This window comes from Malaclemys terrapin, chromosome 12 (genome assembly GCF_027887155.1).
Source record: "Malaclemys terrapin pileata isolate rMalTer1 chromosome 12, rMalTer1.hap1, whole genome shotgun sequence".
NCBI lineage: Eukaryota > Metazoa > Chordata > Testudines > Emydidae > Malaclemys > Malaclemys terrapin.
In genome coordinates, this window is record NC_071516.1 from 20,994,735 (window position 1) to 21,017,463 (window position 22,729).

General features: G+C 52.2%; 1 protein-coding gene and 1 long non-coding RNA gene across 3 annotated transcripts; one reads left to right on the top strand and one right to left on the bottom strand.

Moving 5' to 3' along the window:
• Positions 1 to 1,347: 1,347 nt before the first annotated feature.
• On the bottom strand, positions 1,348 to 4,837 carry LOC128846651 (uncharacterized). The gene is made up of 3 exons (XR_008446805.1): positions 4,577 to 4,837; positions 2,960 to 3,046; positions 1,348 to 1,408 (listed from the first exon to the last, which is right to left on the bottom strand). It is a non-coding gene; the product is annotated as an uncharacterized LOC128846651 (long non-coding RNA).
• Positions 4,838 to 5,354: 517 nt separating this feature from the next.
• Positions 5,355 to 21,847, top strand: DBNDD2 (dysbindin domain containing 2). 2 transcript variants are annotated; one of them, XM_054045887.1, is made up of 4 exons: positions 5,355 to 5,407; positions 16,041 to 16,193; positions 16,476 to 16,619; positions 17,954 to 21,847. In XM_054045887.1, the coding sequence occupies exons 2-4, from the start codon at positions 16,046 to 16,048 to the stop codon at positions 18,154 to 18,156; spliced, it is 495 nt and encodes a 164-aa protein (XP_053901862.1). In that variant the 5' UTR covers positions 5,355 to 5,407; positions 16,041 to 16,045; the 3' UTR covers positions 18,157 to 21,847. The 2 variants fall into 2 exon arrangements, with proteins under 2 accessions (XP_053901862.1, XP_053901861.1); XM_054045886.1 differs by lacking the exon at positions 5,355 to 5,407 and adding an exon at positions 5,961 to 6,269.
• The last annotated feature ends 882 nt before the right edge of the window (positions 21,848 to 22,729 follow it).

Consider the following 22,729-nt stretch of genomic DNA (forward strand, 5'->3'; position numbering starts at 1 on the left):
CTGACATGCAAACTAGATACCATCAATTTGGGTTTGAATAGAGACTAGGAATGGCTGAGCCATTATACACATTGAATCTATTTCCCCATGTTAAGTATCCTCACACCTTCTTGTCAAGCTGTCTGTAATGGGCTATCTTGATTATCACTGTAAAAGTTTTTTCTCTTAATTAATTAGCCTCTTAGAGTTGGTAGGGCAACTCCCACCTTTTCATGTTCTCTGTATGTGTATATATATCTCCTTACTATATGTTCCATTCTATGCATCCAATGAAGTGGGCTGTAGCCCACGAAAGCTTATGCTCAAATAAATTTGTTAGTCTCTAAGGTGCCACAAGTCCTCCTGTTCTTTTTGCAGATACAGACTAACACGGCTGCTACTCTGAAACCTCCCTTTGTTCTGTGTTTGTACAGCACCTGGAACAATGGGATCCTGGTCCATGATAAAGGCCTCTACAGTAATAATGTGTTAACTGAGATGGACTAGGTGGTTCAGGGATTGAGGAAGGCAGCAAGAGCCCTTTTTGGATAGCCCATCAGTTCCACGCTAGCCCTGGGAAGTCACTGCCATCTAGTGGTTGGTGATGACCCCTGTGTGAAAGGTGGCTCTGTGCAGCTGCCTACATCACAAAATCCATCCTCCCCTATGGCATGGGCTGGTGCTCTCAGCAGAGGGGAGGCTAAGGTGTGAAGGGGCCATGGACACAGAACTCATTTCTTACCCCTGTGGACCATTCACCCAGAGCAAAGATTACACCCATCCTGGGGCACTTGGTGCTGAACTCACACTTTAAAATGTGAACTGAATTTTCATGCTGATGTGAAAATGGAGGGGGGGGGGGGAATAAAAGCTCCTGAATGTCAGGTCTCTGGCTAGTCATTAGCCTTGATTTATTTGTTTAACACCAACAGTGGGCTTAGCACTGTACCAACACCCTAATATAAAGACAGTCCCTGCCCCAAGCATAAAAGACACACACAAGATGGGAAATCCAGCATTAAGGAAGACTTATCATTGGGAGTGGGGGACATTTTCAGACATATCCAAGTGACTTAAGAGCACAGTTAGACCAGACAGAATGGCCTCTGGTTTGAGGTGATGGTGAGGAAAACCTGACAAGTAGATCAGGTCAGAAGAACCTGGCTGGAGCAATTTTCCAGCTGAAAATGCAATTCCATCAAAAATGAAATGCTTCATGAAATTGTATTGATTTTGCTGAAATTTCATTTAGGAAAATAAAATGAGGGGAGAGGGAAATAATTCAGACAGTGTTGAAATACCCTGTGGAAGAAAACAAGTCCTCACTCTGCGTTTGTTAGCAACAAGTCAGAGACAGTTTATTACAAGCAATTGCAAGGGAAGATTGCAGTCGGACAGGGGGTCTCCTGACTTCAGGCAGATCTTCCCCCTACAAGCAGTAAAAGACAAGTATTTATACTTTTCCGTTACATACATCAACAGCTAACGGTTATCCTTTGTTTATACAAACTCCCTCCAGACACTACCTTATCTCAAGGTTTCTGCTTAAGTCATCATTCCATTCTTATCAACTAAAAGCAAAGGCGAGAACAGCATCTCCTACAACTCTCCCGTGGTTAGGGTTAGGGTTTCTTTTTGCTCAATCCTTAAAGGGTCTAAAGACATCTACCCCTAGATCTTACTCTTCTGCTTCCACAACCCCACTTCAACATTTTCAGAATGAAACATTTTGATTTTTCTTTTTGAAAAAAACTTTTATTTTTATTTTTTTAATTTGTTTTATATAATTCTATATTAGAATTATTGTCATACTATTAAAATAAAATCAAAATCAAAACAAAACATTTTGATCGATCTGAAATGAAACTGTTTTGGGATTTTCTTTTGCAGAGGATTTCAGAGTTTGTTCAGAACAAAAAAAAATTAGAAATCTCAAAATCCTCTGTGAAATGGAATTTCTGTTCTCCGCAGAGCTCTACTGGCAAGTCAAAGTGTCTTTTGCTCTGGTGGCCGTATTCCTCATTGTTTGGACCCCAAATAAAGCAGCTGGTCAGACTAATAGAAAACAAAGTTCTCACAAAGGTAAAAACATTTCCCTTTCTCCACTTCACACTCATCGGGGGCAGATGTTAACTGTGGAGTGTGAGGTGGCTCCTTGGAGGAGATGCATGGGACAGCATTTCAGGGGCAGTTGAGATGCCCAGTTCAACGACTTTCTGCTAGCTGAGTCCCCAGGTTTCAAAACATTTATGCTTTAGGCACGTTGTGCTGCCAGCAGGAGAGAGTGGGGAGACAGTAAAGATGCTCCTTCCTGCTATGAACTTTCTCCTCAGTTCTGGCAAACACTAACTGTGTCAGTGATGTATTTGTGCAGTGATCATCACCTGCCCCAAAATAGGAGCTACCTGCTCTGAAACTTTAGCAGGTGACTTGCATTGGGGTTTGAACAGAGCAGGGGGGTGCATCCATCTAATGAAGTAGCATAAATGGGAGACAGCCTAATTTACCCCATTGTATAACCTCCCATCACATCACTGACATTGCCTCAGAAGCAGCGTTAACGGACCTGGAATCATCCACCATCTCCAGCCCTGCCATTGTCTCTGTGCTTCTCCTCCAAGCTTCCTAGCTCCATGTGAGACAAGTTCACTTCACAGCAGCCACATTCCTTCAATAGATGGGAGCTTTTTAGGCTCTCATTTATCCTGGACCAAAATCTCCCTTTTAAGGGAACTGCAAGATTGCAGGCATCAGAGATGGCATTTCAGCCTGGATGGGCTGCACTCTGGCTCAGCTGTAATTTGTTAGGAAAGAAACCCTGCCCTGTCCATGGCAAAAAGCCAATTTCCTCCTTTACTCCTGCAACTTACTGAACAAATCAAGCCACATCTCACGTACAGCCTCTTACGCATGGTGCTTACAAAGAATAAGCTCTATTTTCATTGTTTTATGATTCAGTGCCTGGGTGGGGCTTGTTCACCTTTCACTTGGCAGCTGACTTATTCCGTAATCGTCCCACCCCGTTCCAGTGGTCAGGGACCTGAGTAACCTCCTGTTTTCTGCAGACCTATAATAGAAGAAAGAAACCTGAGCAGGAAATGCAGGAGGAACAAGTCACGTTGCATTTTATTCTGACTACCAGAGTGCTCAGATTACCAGCTTGCCTCAGGGGCTCTAGCAGGAACTGAACTTTGTGCCATGATGATGGAAGAGCCATTTCCCCCCCTAGGTTTGCAATGGGGTCTTGCAGCTGACCTGTGACTATGATGTCATCTCAGTAATTTTGGGCACTAGTTCCTATGATGACCTGGAGAGAGACCGTTCATTTCAAGGAGAATTGATTGGGCCCACAAGTGATGCCAGTGTAAAGAAAAGAGCTAGGCCCTTCAGGTACCTGTCAGAGAGAAATAAGAGTCAACCTGGGCAGGGCTACATGCTGTTGATCCCTTGTGTCCATTTGCCAGTGGTGTCCATTCCTGATGGATTGCTGTGTAGCGCGATTCCATCTCCGCCTCTCTCCTTTCTCCCCAGGCCAGGCATTTATGGCCAAGAGCAGAGGGGACCAGGTTGGAACTTGCAGGGCTGGTTTACGTTAAGTTAATTTGAGTAAAACTGATACTCTGCCCTATGATAAAACGCCAGGATGCTTCAATGTACTTTACATGCAGGGGGCGATGTTGCTTAATTCTAAGGATTAAGATACTCTTTGCCATGGAAACAGTAAAGAGGGAAACAGCAGAGGGGTGCATGTTTGCTGTGTTATTTATTATTTGCCAGATTATGCCTCTTTTATTCCCACTGAGTGGTATCTTAGTCTTCAATTAGCTCTATTTAAAATCAAAGGGACTACTCAGACTAAGGGAATACTCATTGTAAATAAAAACAACAAGGAGTCTGGTGGCACCTTAAAGACTAACAGATTTATTTGGGCATAAGCTTTCGTGAGTAAAAACCTCACTTCTTCGGATGCATCCGAAGAAGTGAGGTTTTTACTCACGAAAGCTTATGCCCAAATAAATCTGTTAGTCTTTAAGGTGCCACCAGACTCCTTGTTGTTTTTGTAGATACAGACTAACACGGCTACCCCCTGATCATTGTAAATAAGAGTGGCAGAATCTGGCCTTAAATCTCACGTTAGTGACTGGTGCCAATTTAGAAAAAGAGACATACTATAGCAGAGATCTTGGCTGATTCCCTGGCCCTGACCTCTAGCTCCCATAGCTGAGAGTGTATATTAGGGAGGTCAGAAAGGAAGGTGTGGGACAGGAATCTGAGGAAGTGATACTACTGGCTAAAGCCACTCATAATACTGATAGGTGCAGTGCAAGAGGTTTCTGTACATTACGAATGTACCTCAATCCAGATCTGCAGTGGCCTTGTTATTCTAATCATGAGCCCCTCACAAACACTCTGCTGGGACCCCATAGTATTGACCTGCAGTCCCTCTGCTCTTCCAATCCTGGGCCCCTACCAATGCTCTTTAATCCTGACCCCAGGCTATGGACAGAAACAGTCATGTGGAACTCTGGGGTGGGTTTTGGATGTGGATAAATAATCACAAAGGCTAAACTGAAACCTCAGAATTAATTTAACTTACATCAGATGGAACCATTGGCATCAGATCTGCACAAATAAACTTCTGTGCACGAGCTGTAAATCATCTCCCTCCCTCAAACCAGCCTTCTCGCACAGCAGGTTAACTACCAGTGGTGGCAAGGGACTTCTGATACAACCACCAGGTCCAGGGGCCAAAATCAGGAGGGCTGCAAAGCAACAGTGTCCAAGTCAGGAACAGCCGACGCAAACAAGTCCAACCTCTTCACTTGTCTGGTAATGTGGTGATGCAAACCCTCTGAGGCAGTGAGCTGGGTCAGGGTGGGACTGATAATGGTTGCGGGAAACTCCCTTTCTGGCTGTTTCATGCAGAGAATGGGGAGTAAATCATGCTCTGAGGAGTTGTGAATTCTGGCTGTGATCAGATCCTATCTGCCCAGAGAAGGCACTGGCACTACGGAGGGACTGAGTCACTCTGTGGAGACAGAGGAAGGAAATAGAGGGCCTGCTCCTGAGAGCTCTGCTCTAGGAGCAGAATCAAGCCCAGCATGTTTCAATGATAGCCAAAGAGCTAATGATGAAAACATGCTGGATATGAGGCTGACAGAGGCCTCTAAGGGAATCTGTGTACTGGAGAAACAGGGAATCAGTTATGATAAGAATGGAGTCTGCAGCCCATTGCCTGCTCAATGATCATATGCGCAGTGCATATAGAGAAGCAGAAGACATTAATTATTAACATTAGGCGGGGGAGGCGGTTTTCCAGATGCACCAGTCCCTGCGCTCTGTATATCTGAGCTCTCTCCACAGCAATTGCAGCCTGTTGCACTGGGATGGAGGGAAGCTGATATCCCACCCTCACCCCGCTTCTGCCGTAAGTGCAGCACGGTACAGCAGGGATGCTGGCTTTTCCCAGCTGGTGTCACTTCTTTGGCTCCCTTTGCTGGCAGGCCTCGGGCTGCACTGCTGAGCTGCAGCTCCAGCTCCATGCTGCGGCCCAAGGAGGGGTGAGAAAAGGAACCTGACTTGCTTCCCCTGGGTCTCCCAGGCAGGTCACCTCTCCTCCCCAGCTCCTGGTGCCCCTTACTGCAAGGTTCCTCAATGCCCGCCAGAGCCACTCAGCTCAGGGTGACACTGTGCTCCTGGCCAGCCCCCATCCTGTGCAAACAGGGCCAGCGCTGCACTGCCTGGAAGGGGGCAGAGGGGTTGCAGGGGCAGAGCTGAGAAGCTCGCCATAGACACCCCCGTTCCACCCGGGTGCAGGCTGCTCTCTTGGGTCCCGCCTGCACCTGCTTCCCAGCCGCCCTACCGGGGACCTCAGCATCTCCTGCTCCCTCCCCTGCAGCCACAGGCGATTGCCCGCGCGCTCCCTCGCAGGCAGCCCCCCACCTCCTCCAGGCTCCAGCGCCTGGCCTTGGTACAGCCAACGGGAGCCCGGAGCCCGTGCGAGCTGCTCTCCCACCCCCTTTCCGGATCACGCAGTTGGTACAGTCTGCCGAGCCCCAGCCAGCCCGGCCCGGGAGGCAGCCCCAGTTGCACTCTCGGCCGGGCCAGACCCGCTGGAGCGCTGCCTGCCCTGCCTGGAGAAAGAAGCGTGCACCGGGCTGCAGCGCCCCCTGCACCCGCCCAACCCTGAGCGCGCCCTGGGGCTGCTTGCAGCAGACAGCGCCCGCCTGCCCGTCCGCTGCTGGCCATGTCCGGACCCGGAGCTCACAGCCAGAGCAGGAGGCTGCCCTGTAAGTCCCCTCTCGGGAAGGCTGGTGCGGGGGTGGTTATTTGCCCGGTGGCTTCCCAGCGAGGGTCCCCCCTGGCTCGGTGGTGGGATCACCCTGCCGCTGACTGTCCGGGAGCAGGCGTGGAGGGACATGTGCAGGACCGGGCAGGAGGCGTCCTCTCCCGCTCCGGTGCACTCTCTGCTCCAGGGCTCTAATGTTCCCCAGCAGGGACCCTTCCTGGCCCGGACAGCGCCCCAGGGTTGAGACGCACGTGAGGCTGAGGGCACACTCCTGATGCCCGCTGCACTGAGCGGGGCTTGGAGCAACCCCCTGTATCCCAACTGCATCCCCGGCACAGTCACTACCGCCAGCCGGAGGCCAGTGCCCGCTCACCCACGCACACAGACAGCAGCTGCCTCCTGCCTGGGCAGCCTCCCGCAGGAGGGGGGCACACTGCTGACACTGCAGCTCTTTCGTGGGCCCAGCTCAGGGGGACTTAAAGTGGGCAGGGTCGCCATGGGTCACAGTCCCGGCAAAAAAGAATTAAAACTGAGTCAGCTCACAAAGGGTGAAAGCACTGCCCTGCCCGTGCATGAACATTTATTGCAGCTGGGATTGTCATAAAAGCCCTTCCCCCCACCCTATTTTCCCAAGCCACTTAAAACACTGAGTTTAGGGATTCACAATTATCTTGCAGTGGTCAACAGCCCAGAACAATCCTGACTATTGTACAGAAACCGGCTGATTCACCCCCGTCCCCAAAGTGTCATATATCATGGGCACAGGCACTGGCCGTCACCCGTGACTCACACACACTTCCCGTCTGTTTCACACAACTTTCACCTACACCCACTCGCCCCTTCTCTCACACACTTACATTGCACACCCACTCAGCCACACCTGGGTCAGCCTTGCACTGGGTGCATCTCTCTCAGCCAAATGTTTGCTCTGTAAATTTACAGTCAAACTTGAGCAATTACTGCTCAGCCACAGTTTAGTCTAGACGCCGCCCTGTGTTCTGTCTGTGTCAGTCCCCTCTGTGTGTGTCTGTGTGTGTGTACATGTACACAAAGGTACTGACTGACGGAGGGAGTTGGGGGTTTATCCGTGTGGAAGTGCTAATCCAGTGGCGCTCTGCTCCCCCATGCCTTACCCCCGGCACACGACTCTCTGAACCCTTTCCTTTTTTAGTGAATTCTTTAGCTCTGGCTCATCTTCGGAAGCTGCCGCCAGGCCCCGGCTGGAGCAACATAGACTCCACAGGCAGCAGCCGCAAACCATGCTGTGAACTGGCACCAGGCAGAGCACCCCCCACCGATGGTCCCATGGACACTACAGCCCTCTCCTCCCCTGGGCATAGCCCTTCTCTGTCCTTCCCCACAGAATTCAGCCATACAACCTGTACACCAGTGCCCTCCCACATCCCTCCATACGCTCCCTAGTGCCCTTCCGCCAGCGCCTTCCCACATCCCTCCATACACCCTATAGCGCCTTTTCGCCAGCACCTTCCCACATCTCTTCATACACCCCACACAACCCACCCACCAGCTCCTCTCCACCCCCACCCCCCCACGCAGGGCACCTCTCCACCCCACCAAGCAGCAGCTCCCTCACCAAAGCCCTCAGCTCTACAATCCCGATTTCCTGGCCGCTCACCTCTGCACAGCCACCAACCCCCTGCCTCCATCTCGCAGTCACCCTGCACCAGCCTCCCCTGAAGTCGCTCTTCCCATACACCCCATGGTGATTGGTGCCTCCATCCTTTCACATCCCATTGTAATATCAGTAGTAGTTCTACATGCTGAGATCCAGGCAGTCACATCTCAAGCTGCTGGGTGGTAGGAAGGGCTTGCCCTATGGGATGTGCCCTTCAGCTGGGGGCATTCCTTTTGGTGGGGGTGCAGGCTGCTTTCCTGTGAAGCATCAGGCACTGACCTTTGCCAGAAACCGGGCCCAGAGCTGGCTGGGCCATTGTCTGATCCGGATCGGCAAAGCTCTCCCTTATCAGGGGGTAGCCATGTTAGTCTGTATCCACAAAAACAACAAGGAGTCCGGTGGCACCTTAAAGACTAACAGATTTATTTGAGCATAAGCTTTCGTGGGTAGAAACCCCACTTCTTCAGATGCATGGAGTGAAAATTACAGATGCAGGCAGTATATAATGACACACGAAGAGAAGGGAGTTACCTCACAAGTGGAGAACCAGTGTTGACAGGGCCAACTCGATCAGGGTGGATGTAGTCCACTCCCAATAATAGATGAGGAGGTGTCCATTCCAGGAGAGGCAAAACTGCTTTTGTAATGAGCCAGCTCTCCCTGTCACCTGTGGAACCTAAGGACAGGAGCAAACCCCTGAAGCAGCATGTGTTCCGGATAGAGAAGCTCCATGGAGCCGAGCAGACAGTGAGTCAGTGAAGGTCTCTGCATGGGCCAGGCCAGCTCCAGGCCAAGCTGGGGAGGAGAGACAGGGTGGTATCCCAGCTCCTTTAATGAGCCTCTCAGCAGGACTTGGAAAAGCTTCAGTGTGTGGGTCAGAACATGGTGTGGAGGCTGCCTGTCCATGCACCTGCAGCAGCGAGCTTCCCAGCCCAGGTCGACAGACGCCGGCTAGCAGGACTCACCTGAGTGCTCTAAAAATAGCTGTGTGGGCAGCACTTTGAAGTTGTGGCTTGTGTTGGAGCTTGGACTGTGAAGACCATCCCCATCCCTAGGCTTCAGAGCCCGAGCTCCAGTTCGTGCTGCAACTTCACAGCGCTGTCTACAACGCTATTGTTAGAGCACTAGTGCGAGCTCCTGTAGCCTGGGTCTGTCGACCTGGGCTGGGAGGTTCGCTGCCTTGGGCTATGTAGACATCCCCTGTGTGGCTTATGAGCCTCCCCACCTCCTCTCGTCTTCCCGAATGCGCTCCTGGCTTTATCCTGCTCAGGGTTCTATGTCAAGTGAATCAGGCCCTGTAAATAGCAGGGTCTTGTGATGTGGCCTCTGCTGGGGAGAGAGCTCTGGGCTGTGGGGATATTTTTAGTGTGGAGTCACGGAGGAGTTGAGGATTGGCTGGAATACTGAATACCGTTCATGAAGAGTCCATGTCAGAAATCAGGATCACAAGGTGCCACCTCCTCACCCCACTGACACTCTTGCTCTCCGCCCTCCTGTTTTTTCCTGCTCTGTCTCTGCTAAAACCACTTCCCTCCCTCTCCCCGTCCTGTGCACTCCCTCTCACCCGGCAGGCTTGGGTTTAAGTTTTTCCTTTTCCTGCGGTACGAAGCCAGATGCGGAATCTGAGAGGGAGGCTGCGCAGAGAATTTGAACAGGAGCATTCGGCAGGTTCCAGGCATCCAGTTTATGGTCAGCTCATCGCTACAGGCCTCTTCTAGGTCATTCCAATGGTTCTGCTCTAGCTGCTTCTCCCCAAGACTGAAGGAAGTTGCAAATTCTTAGGGTGGCTTTACCCTTTATCCTGCAATGTTCTTGCTGAGAGGGGCTCAGACTGGAGTAGCTGCGAGCTCCCCCCACAGTCACTGTCCCGACCTGTTCCGTGTAATGCCTCCTTCTGGCAGGGGTTGGGAGTTCACCTCTATAGACAGGGCTTCAATCAAAGGGAGCCCAGGGTACTGTGATTTCCTCCACCACTAGTGTGAATGGGGTCAGTGTGTCCCTGTTCCGGTTCACAGGGGCTGGGGTGATGCTTTTGAGGGAATGCCCCGTCATGGCATGGCCAGATTGGGTGTGAAGCTGTGCTCCTTGGAGTCGCTCCCTAGAGAACTGATCCACACCCTGCAAAATGTACCTCCTTCCCTCATTTATACTCTGTTAACCTCCCCTTTCCCCCTGACTTTGCCCCATTCATGGCTTACTCTGTTTCTTTAATCTCTTGGGGAGTTTTCAAGGGATTTAAAGAGACATCAATTAAAGAAAACCCTCTCCCCATCTCCTCTTGGATTGTGCCTCCTTTAACAAGCCCCCCACCCACATCCATTCAGACTGCCTGGTGCACAGAGTGGGGTTTGTACTAGGATCCAGCAGGACAAGGGGAAATGACAAACATGTCCACTCCCAGCGGAAACACGGCCAGACAAGCTGCCGTGTGCTCAGTGCTCAGCCCAAGAAATCAATGAAAAGATCTCACTGTGTCCCAAATAATCCATTCAGCCATATCACCCCCAGGGCTCATGTCACCCTCAGTCGCTGGGAGCTACCCAAAGCCAATGCTCGGCCCCATTCCCTGCTGGTGTGGAATAGCTGGGACTGGGAGCTCCTTGTGGCTGGAACTCCTGCACTGTTCACTATTATGCTTCCTGCAGGAAGATGGGGAATAGAGGAGCTGAGCACCTTCCATGTCTGGCCTTTCTGCAGTCACCCTACAGGGTCTCGTGCTGAGAGACAGAGAATCCCAGCTGTGCAACCCAGCCAGCATATCTGCCCTGTTTCTTTCAGTACATCTTGCGAAGGCAGGGTGGCACTGGAGTCTCTGGAACCAGAACACCTCCCCTGGCTCCTTACATTGCTTCCTGCTGCTGGGAGAGGCTGGGACCGAAGAAACCGAGCAATGGCAGTAGAAGGAAATCCCCATATCTGTTTCCTTCTCACGGGCCTGTGGTAGGCTGGCTCCTCTCCCTTCAGTCCCCACACTTGCATTCAGGTCCAGTTCTTCCATAGGCTTTGGTGCCTAATGAACAGCAAGAGCCGGAAGGATTTGAAGGCAGCAGGGAGCCCGGTGCCATTTCACGCTCTTGGGAAGTGACAGGCTGACGTGTTGGGGGGTCAGTGATCCAGGAGAGGCAGTGCTGTGTCCCAACTGCGAATGTGCATAAGCCTCAGCCCATTGGTTGAGTGCCTTGTAAAAAAGACCACCAGCAGGTATTTAAACCTCAGAATGAATTCCCTGCAGCGCACAGGGGCTGCATTGTGTGAGTGTGTGTGTCACTTGCTGGGAACATGCCATCCTGATGAGACAATCACAGCGACTGACAGCGAGGAGAATGTGACCATCAGTCACATGGCAAAGGGCAGAGACAGGGAATGTTAGTCTCTTTTATTTCCTCCATGGCGGTTATTTAGCTGCAAATACATGAGCAGAGCTCTTGGCCTCCTAGAGTGCCTGAGATACGGGAACAGAGCGAGGGGGAAGGGAGAGAGGGAGCTGAGATGAGGAAGTGGGGGAAAAGGCTCCAGCTCTGTTTCTCACTGCAGTCACCAGTCAGTCACCCCGCTGCACATCTTGCTTGATGCCTGCCTTAGTTACATAATGGTATTCAGTGCCGGCTACTCAGCTGGCTAATAAAAGCTCGCCAAGGAATTTACAGACAAGTTTGCTAATAAATGCAGGCACATCTTCCCCATTGAGGCTTTAGCACAGCTCTTGAGTGAGAGTAACATACCAGCACCAGCTGTGAGTGTACCAACCCATGCCACCTCCCTGCATCTCCTCCTGGGTGCCTGGAACATCCCATGGTTGTAATTGTCATGTCTTGGGAGAGAGATGTACAATGTGTGCATTAACAGTGTAGAAAATTGCAAACTCTTAGGATGGCCTTAACCTTTATCCTGCAATGTTCTTGCAGGGAGGGCCTGAGACTGGAATAGCTGTGCGTTCCCCCTTCCCCTCTGCATACAGACAGTGCTTCCTCCTGGCAGAGGTTGGGAGCTCACCTCTACAGACAGGGCTCAAATCAAAGGGAACCCAGGGCACTGTGCTTTCCTCCAATACTAGAATGACTGGGGTCAGTGTGTCCCTGTTTCCACTGTGTCCCCTGTTCCAATGGAATAGGGTCACCAAGTTGATCACATGGTTCTTGTTGCTCTACTGGAAAGTGAAGTTGTAACATATCCGCTATTGGGCCCCCAAACGGCAGTATTATTAATCTGTTAGGTTCATATTGATATTGCAATAGTATCTAGGGACCCTGCCTGAGGACAGGCCCTGCTGTGCTAGGTGCTGTACAAATACATAGTAAGAGTCACGCTGTGGTTGTGGAAGCCAGCCTGTGGTTGTGGACGCTGTTGATGCCAAGGATATGGGGAATGAGGGCCCTTGGGAAGGAGTGTGAGGTGCAAGAACTTCAGGATCACCTTCTCCAAAGTGTCCCCAGCTCTCAGGGGTTTCTCTAGAGCTGCTTAACACCGCCAGTCCCTGAACCTTGGCTTCTCTGCAGTACTTGAATTTGCTGGCCACTTTCCCTGGGAAAATTGTGACAAGCCACTGGATGGTCCAGCCTGTTAGCCAGGGATTCCAACAATGCTACAGCTGCAGCTTTCCTGGAGCGGCGGGAAGCTGGTGACTCTGCCCTGGTGGGAAAGCACAATAGGGCAGGCTCCATGCAGCTGGGCTGTGTCATTAGTAAGGCTAAGATTTTATCATGGTTATTTTAGTAAAAGTCACGGACAGGTCATGGGCAATAAACAAAAATTCACGAAGCCGGTGACCTGTCCGTGACATTACTAAAAATACCCTGGGGGCAGGGCTATGTAGGGGGGAAGAATGGAGTCCCATCGCAGAGGGGATGGTCAGGCCAAGCCCCCACACCAGCGGGCCACAGCTATGGGACAGGGGTGTGTGGCCCTGGCTGCAGCTCCCACCAAGCCTCAGCCACAGCTGGGGGTGGCATATGGCCATGAAGGCTGCAAGGGGGATGCACTGTCCCCAGTGCAGCTGCCGGGCAGGGGCACACAGCCCCGGCTACAGCCCCTGCCAAGCCTGGAACACCGCAGGGTTTGAGTACTTGGCCCTACTTGGCCCCGGCTGCAGCCCCCGCCAAGCCTGGGACACTGCGGGGCTGGGGAGTGCATCCCTGGCTGAAGCTCCTGGCAGAAGCTGTGGGGCTAGGACTGCAGCGTCCTGGTTCCAGCCAGCCCCAGTTTCAGGGCAGGGGCGCACAGTCCCGTCTCCGCCTCCTGAAGCCCTAGACATCACGGAGGTGCGGGAAAGTCACGGAATCCGTGACTGCTGTGGCCTCCATGACTAAATCATAGCCTTAGTCATTAGCTACCCTGCTGGGGCTGCCAAAGGGGCCCAGAGTTACCTCGATGCTAATTGAGGGAGAGACAATCCTCCAGGGTTAACCTGTTCTTTGTGCAGCCCAGAGCTTTGTAATTAGACCACCCCAGTCTCCTTCCTGCCTCTGTGCCGTAGCTGTTCCCCCAGCCCTTCTCTGCCTCCCAGACTCTCTGACACAGCTCTGGAGTTGCTGATGGATTAGCGAGTATGTGTGGGATCAAAGGAGTGGGGGGGCTTAGATTCTGTGTGGCCTTGCCCCAGGATAAGGAGGAGAATGAGCTCCTGGTCAGTGCAGCAGCAGATGGTGAGACCAGCAAGGAAAGTAAAATGGGCTTAATCTCGACATGTTGTTAAGGCGCTTTCAACACGGGGTTTAGTCTCTTGGCAAAGTGTGTGAGATCCTGGCTGCATGGGCACCTTGGCGATGGACAAGGAGACAGACAGCAGCAGGGGCTGGCACTGAGCTCTCTGGCTGCAGTAAGTGGGGAGGCCTAGACCTGGGCTGGGCATCTTGGAACCAGAACTTATGCCAGGCAGGTTGGAGCCTGGAAATGGGCCCAGCAGTAATGGGACAAGCAGAACCAGAAATGAATACAGAACCCCGGGGGAAACGGGGTTTCAGGTCACCAGGAGTATAAGTCACACAGCGTTGGCAGCTGGTTCCTGTTTGGTATATTTCAGATGCAGGAGTTTAGCCCGGAGGGGTTTCCCTTGGGCAGGTGTCTGGAGGGGGTGTTTAGCTTTGAAGGGTTTCCCTGCAGCAGGTAGGGGGCGGAGATTAGTCCTGAGGGGTTTCCCTGGGGCAGATGTCTGATGGGGAAGAAGTTTAGCCTTAAGAGGTCTCCTTATGGCAGGTATTGGGAGTGGGGGAATTTAGCCCTGCTGGGTGTCCCTGGGGCAGGTGTCTGGGCAGGGAGTTTAGCCCTGAGGGGTTTCCCTGGGGCAGGTGTTTGGGGGGAGGGAAGAAGAAGTTTGTTTCCTCTGGGGTCCTATGTTATAACATTCTGGTCCCGATACAGACACAGCCCCCGCCAGCCAGGGTGGGGATCCCAGGCAATTGCTGCTCTTTGCTGGGATTCCCCCCGCCCCCGCTTCCAGCAGCAGGAGGTGGGTTTGGTCAGTGCTGGGATGGGGACAGGCTAGAATGTTTGTTTGGTTTCCCTGGTTTCTGCCCTGCCCGGCTGGGTTGTCACATTTTCCTTGCCTGGCCAAGAGTAGCAGAGACGGATCCTGGAATGAGACTCCAGTCTGGGAGCATCCAGGCAGCTGCTGGAATAAACCAGCAAGGCCCAGTTCCTCAAAGGTATTTAGGCTCCTAAATTCCATTGAACTCGAACACCTTAGCGGATCTGGGCCCAGGAAACCAATTGGCCAAGCTAGAAGGGCTGCAGGTTCTTTGCTCCTCTGCTTTCCTAAAGCAGGAGGGACAGAGGCAGGCCCGGCTGTGCTTAGGAGGAATTGGCCCTCCATCACCTTGTTCCCTGCGGAGGGCTCAGCCCTCTTCCCTCAGTGGCTCCTCATTGCTCTTGGGAGCAGAGTTAAACCATGGGAGGGATGAAAGGAATGCAAATGCAGAGATCCAGGCTGGCTGTGTGTGAAGGGGGTGGGGCGAATGGAGGAGCCTGTTTGTCTGTATGTGTGTGTGGGGCGGGGGGGACGGGACTGGGATTATAGACTGTACGGAGGGGAGTGTTTGTAGGCGAGGGTGGGGGTGTTAATGCCATTTTATTACTATCACATTTCTCAGTCCAATCTCCCTGGCACTCAGGGTCAGTTCCTGTTCCTGGGAGAGTTTCTGCTGTGTTAATATTCAAAGGCAACTCTCTGGTTAACCCTTTGTTAGGCAGCAGGAAAACCAGAGTGTGACAGGCTGGAGCTGAGACTACCCCATATCACGCACACCTGAGCACTCTGGGGTTACAGTCCTGAACAGTCAACATCTGGGCTGCCATGTTTCTTCTCTGCCAAGCAAGGCAGGAGTGTCATCTAGTGCAGGGGTTCTCAAACGTCATTGTACCGCAACCCCTTTCTGACAACAAAATTACTACATGACCCCGGGGGTGGAGGGCCGGAGCCTGAGCCCTGCTGCCCCGGGTGGGGGAAGAAAGGGGGTTGGAGCCTGAGCCCCACTGCCCTGTGGGGGACGGACAGGGGGCCGGAGCCCAAGCCCTGGGTCCCAGCAAGTCTAAGGCTGGCCCTGGTGACCCCATTAAAATGGGGTTGCAACCCACTTTGGGGTCCCGACCCACAGTTTGAGAACCGCTGATTAGTGGTTAGAGCAGAGGCTTGTGAGTCAGGAGGACCTGGTTCTATTCCTGGCTCTGATACTGGGTGACCCTGGGCAAGTCACGTCTGCTTTCCGTGCCTCAGTTTCCCTCTCTGGAAAATGGGGATAACAGAACACTAATCCCCTCTCACGGAGCGGGTGAGAGTTAAAGTTTGTAGAGCGCTTTGAGAACCCTGGAAGAAAGGTGGGGAAGCCCAAAGTATGAGACGGTCATTGCAGCTGTGGACATCAGACTGGGCTGTATCACAGGAGCAGAGTCAGTAGCAGTGGCCCCCAGCACAGATTGCACTGCTGGAGCAAGCTCCGTGGCCTGTAATACCTCTTCCATTGCTACCAAATCACAATGCACCCCCATGGATAAAGTAGAGCAGGAGAGCAATACCTATCCTGCAGGACACTGATAGAAGGAATAGGGTGGACTTATGCAGCCCTTCTTGGCCTGGGCTGATCTCCCATGCCCCATCTGACTGCATCTAGCCTGTGCCTGATCTTCCACCTTGTTCCTCTACAGCTGACATGGAGCATGGGCAGCGGGGACTGGAGCCAGAGCAGATGCAGCAGCAGCTCAAATTACGTGACAGGCAGAAGTTCTTTGAGGAGGTTTTCCAGCATGATGTGGATTTCTTCTTCCCCATGTCCCACCTGCAGATAGAGCACAGGAGACGTAAGTGCCGCCCGCCCGGGGCTAGGGGGAGGTGTCTGTCACACACAGAATTGGATGGAAGGCAGTGCGGAGGGGGTGACCTGTTATTTATAGAACCCTGAACAGGTCATAAAGATAAGGGCCCTGAAGAGCTCACACTATAAGCAAGCCAGAAGACTAGTCCCACAAGCTGGCCTCCCATGGCATCGGCTTCTCAGTGCTGCTGGTCCAGGGCTAATAGGTTCTCATCTGGCTGGCACTAGTGATGGGCCCTCCCTTGTTTTCTGGTCCGTGTCTCTGCAGCTCCGCTGGGTAGCATTTCCTCCATGGAGGTGAATGTGGACATGCTGGAGCAGATGGAGATGATGGACCTTTCTGACCAGGACACCATGGATGTGTTTCTCAGCTGCGGGACAGAGGATAACAATGTTGCCGGTCTCCTGCCAGGTATGTACGCAACCCTCCTTGTTTGCTCCCTGCTGTCCCCCCAACCTTCACGCCAGCTGGTCAGTTCTTCGATCCAGTCCAAGCCCTGCTGTGATTCTCTTCAGTCCTGAAGGGCAACAAACTTGTGGCTTTGGCCTGTGGGGTTGGAAAAGTTCACATCAGCACAGCTCCGCTAGTACAGCTCCGTCGATGATATGAGCAATGGAGGCTGCCGAGTAGAAAGGGCACAGGCATTTTCAGCATCACGACATCTAATCTTAGGGAAGGGTACTGTTGTACAAACACTGTCCCCTGTCTACACTACAGCCACCATTGCTGGGAGCAGAGAATTATGGATCCAAGTTTTCCAGGGCTGATGTGCACTCTGAGCTTTTTAGGGTTTGTAAGACTGAATTCTTGTCCCCCCAAACTGCTCTAGAGCAGCCACTGTCCCATCACCCCTGCTGCACTCCTCACATGCTCACGCTCCCCTGGGCCCTGATTGCCCATGCTGAGCTCTCTGCACAAAGTGTGGGGGTGCCAAGACCCTGACTGTCTTGCATTGAGCTCCCTGTTGGGGGCAGTGTCAGCACCGTGGTGGCCCCAGGCTGGGCTCCTCACATGGGGAGTGGGGAGCCTTGCAGACCCCAGTTACCCTGTGTTGAGCTCATTGCCTGGAGAGGGGGACCCCAATGGGGGAGGAGGCGGCATCGGCAGCCTGATCACCCCATACTGCACTCCTTGCAGAGACTCTGAGAATGAGTCACTCTGAGAATGAGTCAAGCCATTTAGCGGCAGATTCTCCTCTGTGCCAGTTAAACGGCCTCACACATGAAGGCCCCAAGCTGGAATTTTACAAGCAAGACGGAAAAGGCTCCACTGCCAAAAATGGGGAAGGAATGTGAGGCACATGCCCTGCTGCCAAAGTCTGGGACTGGGGAAGGAGACCCGGCTCTGGCTGCAGCCTGGCTCGTGCTGGGGATCAAAGTCGGGCTAAGGGATCAGTAGCTCAGCAGCTCAGTCCTGCTTACGGCCGGCTCATGTCTCTCTGCTCATGGACAATAAGAATTTTGAGCCCAGTGACTCCCACCGACCCCTCACCTCTCCTGATAGGGATAGTTCCAGCCTCATCTCCTTTCCTCCTAAAGGGCCTAGAAACATTGTGTACCAGAGTCGCTGCCCCTGCTGAAATGGCGCTCTGCACATATATAGCCCCTGCAATGGGCTGGGAAAGGGATGAAGGCACAGCCTGCCTGCAGAGGGGTATGGTGGAGGTGAAGGGGGCTGGGCACAAGGCCTGCAAAGATGCTAGCATGTTGGTTTCTTCTGCTAATCTTGCCTCTCTCCTTGGGCAGAGCCCAGCCACTACCAGGAGGAAATCACCCTGCAAGTGCCCAATGCGGCTGAGATCAAATCCCGGATCTCGTCCACATCTTCCGTGTCCACAGACCTGAACAGCCTGGACACCAGCGAGGAGGGGGCTGAGACCCCCGTGGTGCAGTCAGATGAGGATGAACCCCAGGAGGACAGTCCTGAAGCGCAGGCGGCCAGAAGCTAGCAGCAGGCTCCCTGCTCTCTCCTCATCCACCCTCCGCATGGACCTGCCAGCATGAGAGGAAGGAAGGCTGCTGGTTGTTTGACGCCTGCTCAGTACAACCTGAGTTGTCTCCTCATCCCAAGGAGCGGAGAGACGGCTTCCCTCAGCACGTTCTTCAGTCAGCCAGGAGAGTGGTGCAGAAACAGAGGGGTAGTGTAGTGCTTCAGAAATTAACTCTTCAGGCTTTGCTACTAACTCTCCCGCTTCACTCACCTGAACTGCTACACGAGCCATGGCCTCAGTTGTGCCCATTCCTGACAAGGCCTCCCCGCAGGATCGCACCCCCCAGTCCCAGTGAGACCCCCCCTTCTAGGCAAATGTGTAACAAGAGCCTACAGAGAAATTACCCTCCCGTCAAATAAGCTGTAGGGATGGTGTGTGTTATTGGAGAACCATGAATGACTGGTGGTTGGTGGGGATGAAGGGCTGGCCTAGGAAGCGGCTGCAGAATGAGGAAGAGGAGAGCCTCAGGGAGGGGAGACAGGCTTAAGGCAGGGGATGAAGCAATTACAGCCATACTACCAAGGACAAGACCTCAGTAGCAGATGAGCCAAAGTTTCTCAGTCGCCGGAGAACAAGGGTCTTAACTTCGTTCCCAGACCAGGCGCCAGCCCAATCTAGTGGCCATTCCTCTGCCCAACATAAATACAAGTGGCATAGTCCTCATTACCCGCCGCTGAGAAGAACTATGGGGGTTAATGGGGCAAATCACCAACCCATCCCAATAATAATACTGAGCACTTCTATGGTGCTTTGCGTTTTCAAAGGGCTTTGATTGCACTTGTGCTTACAGAGGACACAGCCTGAGACCGCAGTGAGAATGTACTGATTCCCACACTAAACCCGCAGGGCTGGTGGGCGTGGGAGCACTGTGATCTGTAACATGATCCCATGAGTGTGTTCAAGCAATTCCCCATGAATTGTATGACCCTTCTAGCACCAATTATCAGGTGCAGCAACAGCAGAATACCCAGCATGGCTGTTGGAGCTCTGGCTAGCTGTGTTACAAGAACAGATTGTCACTTTGACCCCCCCTCCTTGCTGGCTATTTGTCTTGCCCTCTTCCTACTCTGGGGAATGAGCATAGCCACACACAGATGCGGCTGCATCACCATTTTAGGGAGGCGTGCTACTGCCACCATCTGATCTAATACAGGAAAGCTTTGGCCACAAGGAGACTTTGTAACAGGAAAAACAAAGTCACTGTCATGACGGAAGTGGAGCATCCTCAAGGAGAGGAGTCTGGTATATAAATAACAGAGGCTGGGAATTGCTCTAGATCCAGGCCATTTCCCAGGGAGCACTCAGAGCTGCGTAGCTAGACACATACTAGTAGACACTGTTGGACCCTGGCTGCAGCATTTAGCATCCCAAGTCCCATCAAACGAAAAGCCAGGTGCAGATGAGTCACATTCTGTCCACTATACTGCCTCATAAAGCACTTTCCAGAGAAAGAGGATAAAGGGAAAAGAAAGGTCTGAGAAGAGGAAGTGACTCAGCAGATTGGCAACTCCCGAGAGACGGGGGCAGCACAAATATAGTCCTAGCAATCAGCTAAACCCATGGAAAAATCCAAGAAATGAATGGCCGCTGCTGAGCGAGGACTGCCCCCAGGACCCTGATTTCAGCTGGTTTGCAGCAGTCTGTGGACAGAGTGGTGCAGGGAGTCTCCTAAGCCCAGAGAATTTGTGTCTAGTGCCTCTGGCCATCCTGGCTCATGCGTAGCTGAAGCATTCCAGTACTGCAAGTCTCCACCCCTGTGCTGAGAAGTTTGGCATGTTCATTACAGGAGTGCTCTTCCAGGTCTCAGTGGTTTTGGGCTAGGGCTGGGCATACATTATGAGTTTTGGGGTATTGCTTGGGGCTGCACTGAGTGCTTGTTTGTGTCTTTGCAAGTCAGAATGGTGGCAGGTGTTCTCCAGCTGTTGGGTGTGGTTCAAAACATTCTCGAGCAAGACCTTCTGTTGTGCAGCATCTGCAGCTCCCATGCAATCTCCTAGGCCTGGAGTCCCTCGCATTCTTTTACAAAGTCCTGGCACCAGGGCTCTGGAGCGGAGCCTGGAGCTGGAGCGCGGAGCAGCTCCAGAGCAGTGGAACTGCAGGTTTTTGCCTGGAGCGGAGCCAGAGCACAGCTCCAAAGCCCTGCCTGGCACGGAGCTCACGTGTCTAGATTCCACATGGGCCTCTGAGCAAGCACTTGTTCCTACAAGGTGTGGAGCACTTTGGCCCTGATGTAGAGAAGCATAAACTTTTAAGCAGGTGGCTAGCCAATTGAAGTTAATGGGCTTACTCACAAGCATGTGTTTAACCTTAAGCATAAGTGTTTCACTAGATAAGAGCCAGCGTGCTCTGCACATTGCAGAATCAAGCCCTAAATGAGCTTGCTGAACTTCTCCTGCACTCCCCTCAATACTTAGGGAGGGAGCACTTCCGACATAGGAGACTTGTCTCTGAACATTTTGTGTGGATCATAGTATTCATTATTAAGGGTACATTTTAGTCATGGGTAGTTTTAGTAAAAGTCATGGACAGGTCATGGGCAGCAAACAAAAATTCACAGCCTGTGACCTGTCCATGACCTTTACTGTATACCCCTAACTAAAACTTGGGCGGGGAGCCATGGGTGCTCTGGGGGAGGCGGTCCAGGGGGTGCCATGGGTGCTGGGGGAGGTGGCCCAGGACCCCCACTAGTGCTGGGGGGGGAAGCAATGCACAGCCCGGGATCCCTGATGGTGCTGGGGGGAAGGAGGCCGGGGGTTGGTGGGGCTGTCAGGCTACCTACCCGACTTTGCATGTCCCTGCAGCTCCTAGGCGGCGGAGGGGCCAGGGAGCTCCGCACGCTGCTCCCGCCACAAGTGCCGGCTGCGCAGCTCCCATTGGCTGGGAACCACAGCCAATGGGAGCTGAGAGGGCAGTGCCTGCGGGCAGCGTGCGGAGCCCCCTGGCTCTTCCATCACCTAGAAGCTGCAGGGCCATGCCAGTGGGAGCCGGGAGCCCCCTCGCCCCAAGGTATGCGCCCCCCGCTCCTCCCAATGCCTGCCCCTAGCCCTGAGCCCCCTCCCACACACCCAAAGTGCTGCTGCTGGCCCAGGGGCTGCCCGGCTTGGGAAGCCCCTGAGCCAGCACCAACCACTGCAGAAGTCACAGAAAGTCATGGAATCCGTGACCTCCGTGACAGACTCGCAGCCTCATTCATTATCTTTGTTCATTTGGGAACTCTGGAATTCAGCATATGCCCCAGACATTGGAGATGGCAGAAATGATACAAGTTTGGACTGTGGTATTTTAGGAATGATTTTTTACATACATATCTACTGGGAAAAACCACAGCACTTTGTCTTGGCTGCTTATCTGGCTGAGAGACTGAGATACAAACTGATGTGATTAGCTTTTATATATAGTTAAGGATAAGCAGGGCAGGACCGGGGGGGCGGGGGGGTCTCTTGCACTGTGTCTACCCTATAATGTAAGATCCTGCTCTTTAGCATATGTTAAAGCTTTGCTGAAAGGCTGCACCATGCTCCGATAGGCAGGTCAGACTATTCTTAGTGAGATGCTAAACCTGCCCTGTGTTGTATAATCCATTAACTCTGAGGAGATTGCAATGTAGTCATGGGGTTAATGGTTCAATAAAATTTCAGGTTCAAATGTGTGTCGTGTCTGCCCTCTAGTGGGGAATGTAATTAGACATTAAAAATGAGTGCAGGAATTAAACATGATTGCCAACACAGCCCCTGTAGAAAATAAGAACATGTTCTCGCAGAGTAGGCCTGGTGAGATGTTGTTTCACACTGGCACAGAGAGCAAAAACCAGTGCCGGCACTTGTACAGTGCAACAAACTCAACATTCCAGCTCCACAAGAAATTAAATAACTGCCAATAAGCCTGTTAACCAAGCCCTTCAAACAAGGGAAAGTTTGCCAGGGTCAGAATCTGCTTTATCGCTCCATCTGTTCAGTGCTGAGGGAAGTGGTCAGGTCTGCTGTCATCCATACTGACAGCTCCAGAATGAGATTTTCAACAGATTTCAAAACCCAGGGACACGGTGCCCGGAGGATATTCATTAGACAAGTAATCCCAGTGCTAAACCACAGATATATTGGCCACAGCAGCAAGCAGTAGAATGTTAGACAGCAAGTGACAAAGGCCCTAAAAACCCAAACACACTCCTAGAACTGGAATTTCCATGCCATTACCTTCATGTAAAAAATTTTTATAAAAAAGCAAGGCAAAGTAGAGAGTACACCCTGTTCTTACTGATGGACTCTGGCATCTGCACTCAGTTACCTACACAGCTTTCAGAGGTGCTTGGGTGGATGTATATCCATATATATATTAAAGTAAACATGTCTATAGAATATAAACCTTCCAGCTTCACAGTAGACACCATGATTAGCTTTCAGTATTAGGAAGCAACTTCCTCTTTGGGCAAATTATTACATAACTGTCTATTGTGTGTTTTTAGCAACTGCAAAAGTATCTACTACAGGCCACTGTCAGAGACAAGCCACTGGTTTAGATGGACCCCAGTTGG

Coding starts and splice junctions, on each gene's coding strand:
- DBNDD2 (XM_054045886.1), top strand. CDS start 6,227: ATGTCCGGACCCGGAGCTCACAGCCAGAGCAGGAGGCTGCCCT. Junction 6,270..16,040: donor CCAGAGCAGGAGGCTGCCCT/GTAAGTCCCCTC, acceptor GTTCCTCTACAG/CTGACATGGAGCATGGGCAG. Junction 16,620..17,953: donor TGTTGCCGGTCTCCTGCCAG/GTATGTACGCAA, acceptor CTCCTTGGGCAG/AGCCCAGCCACTACCAGGAG.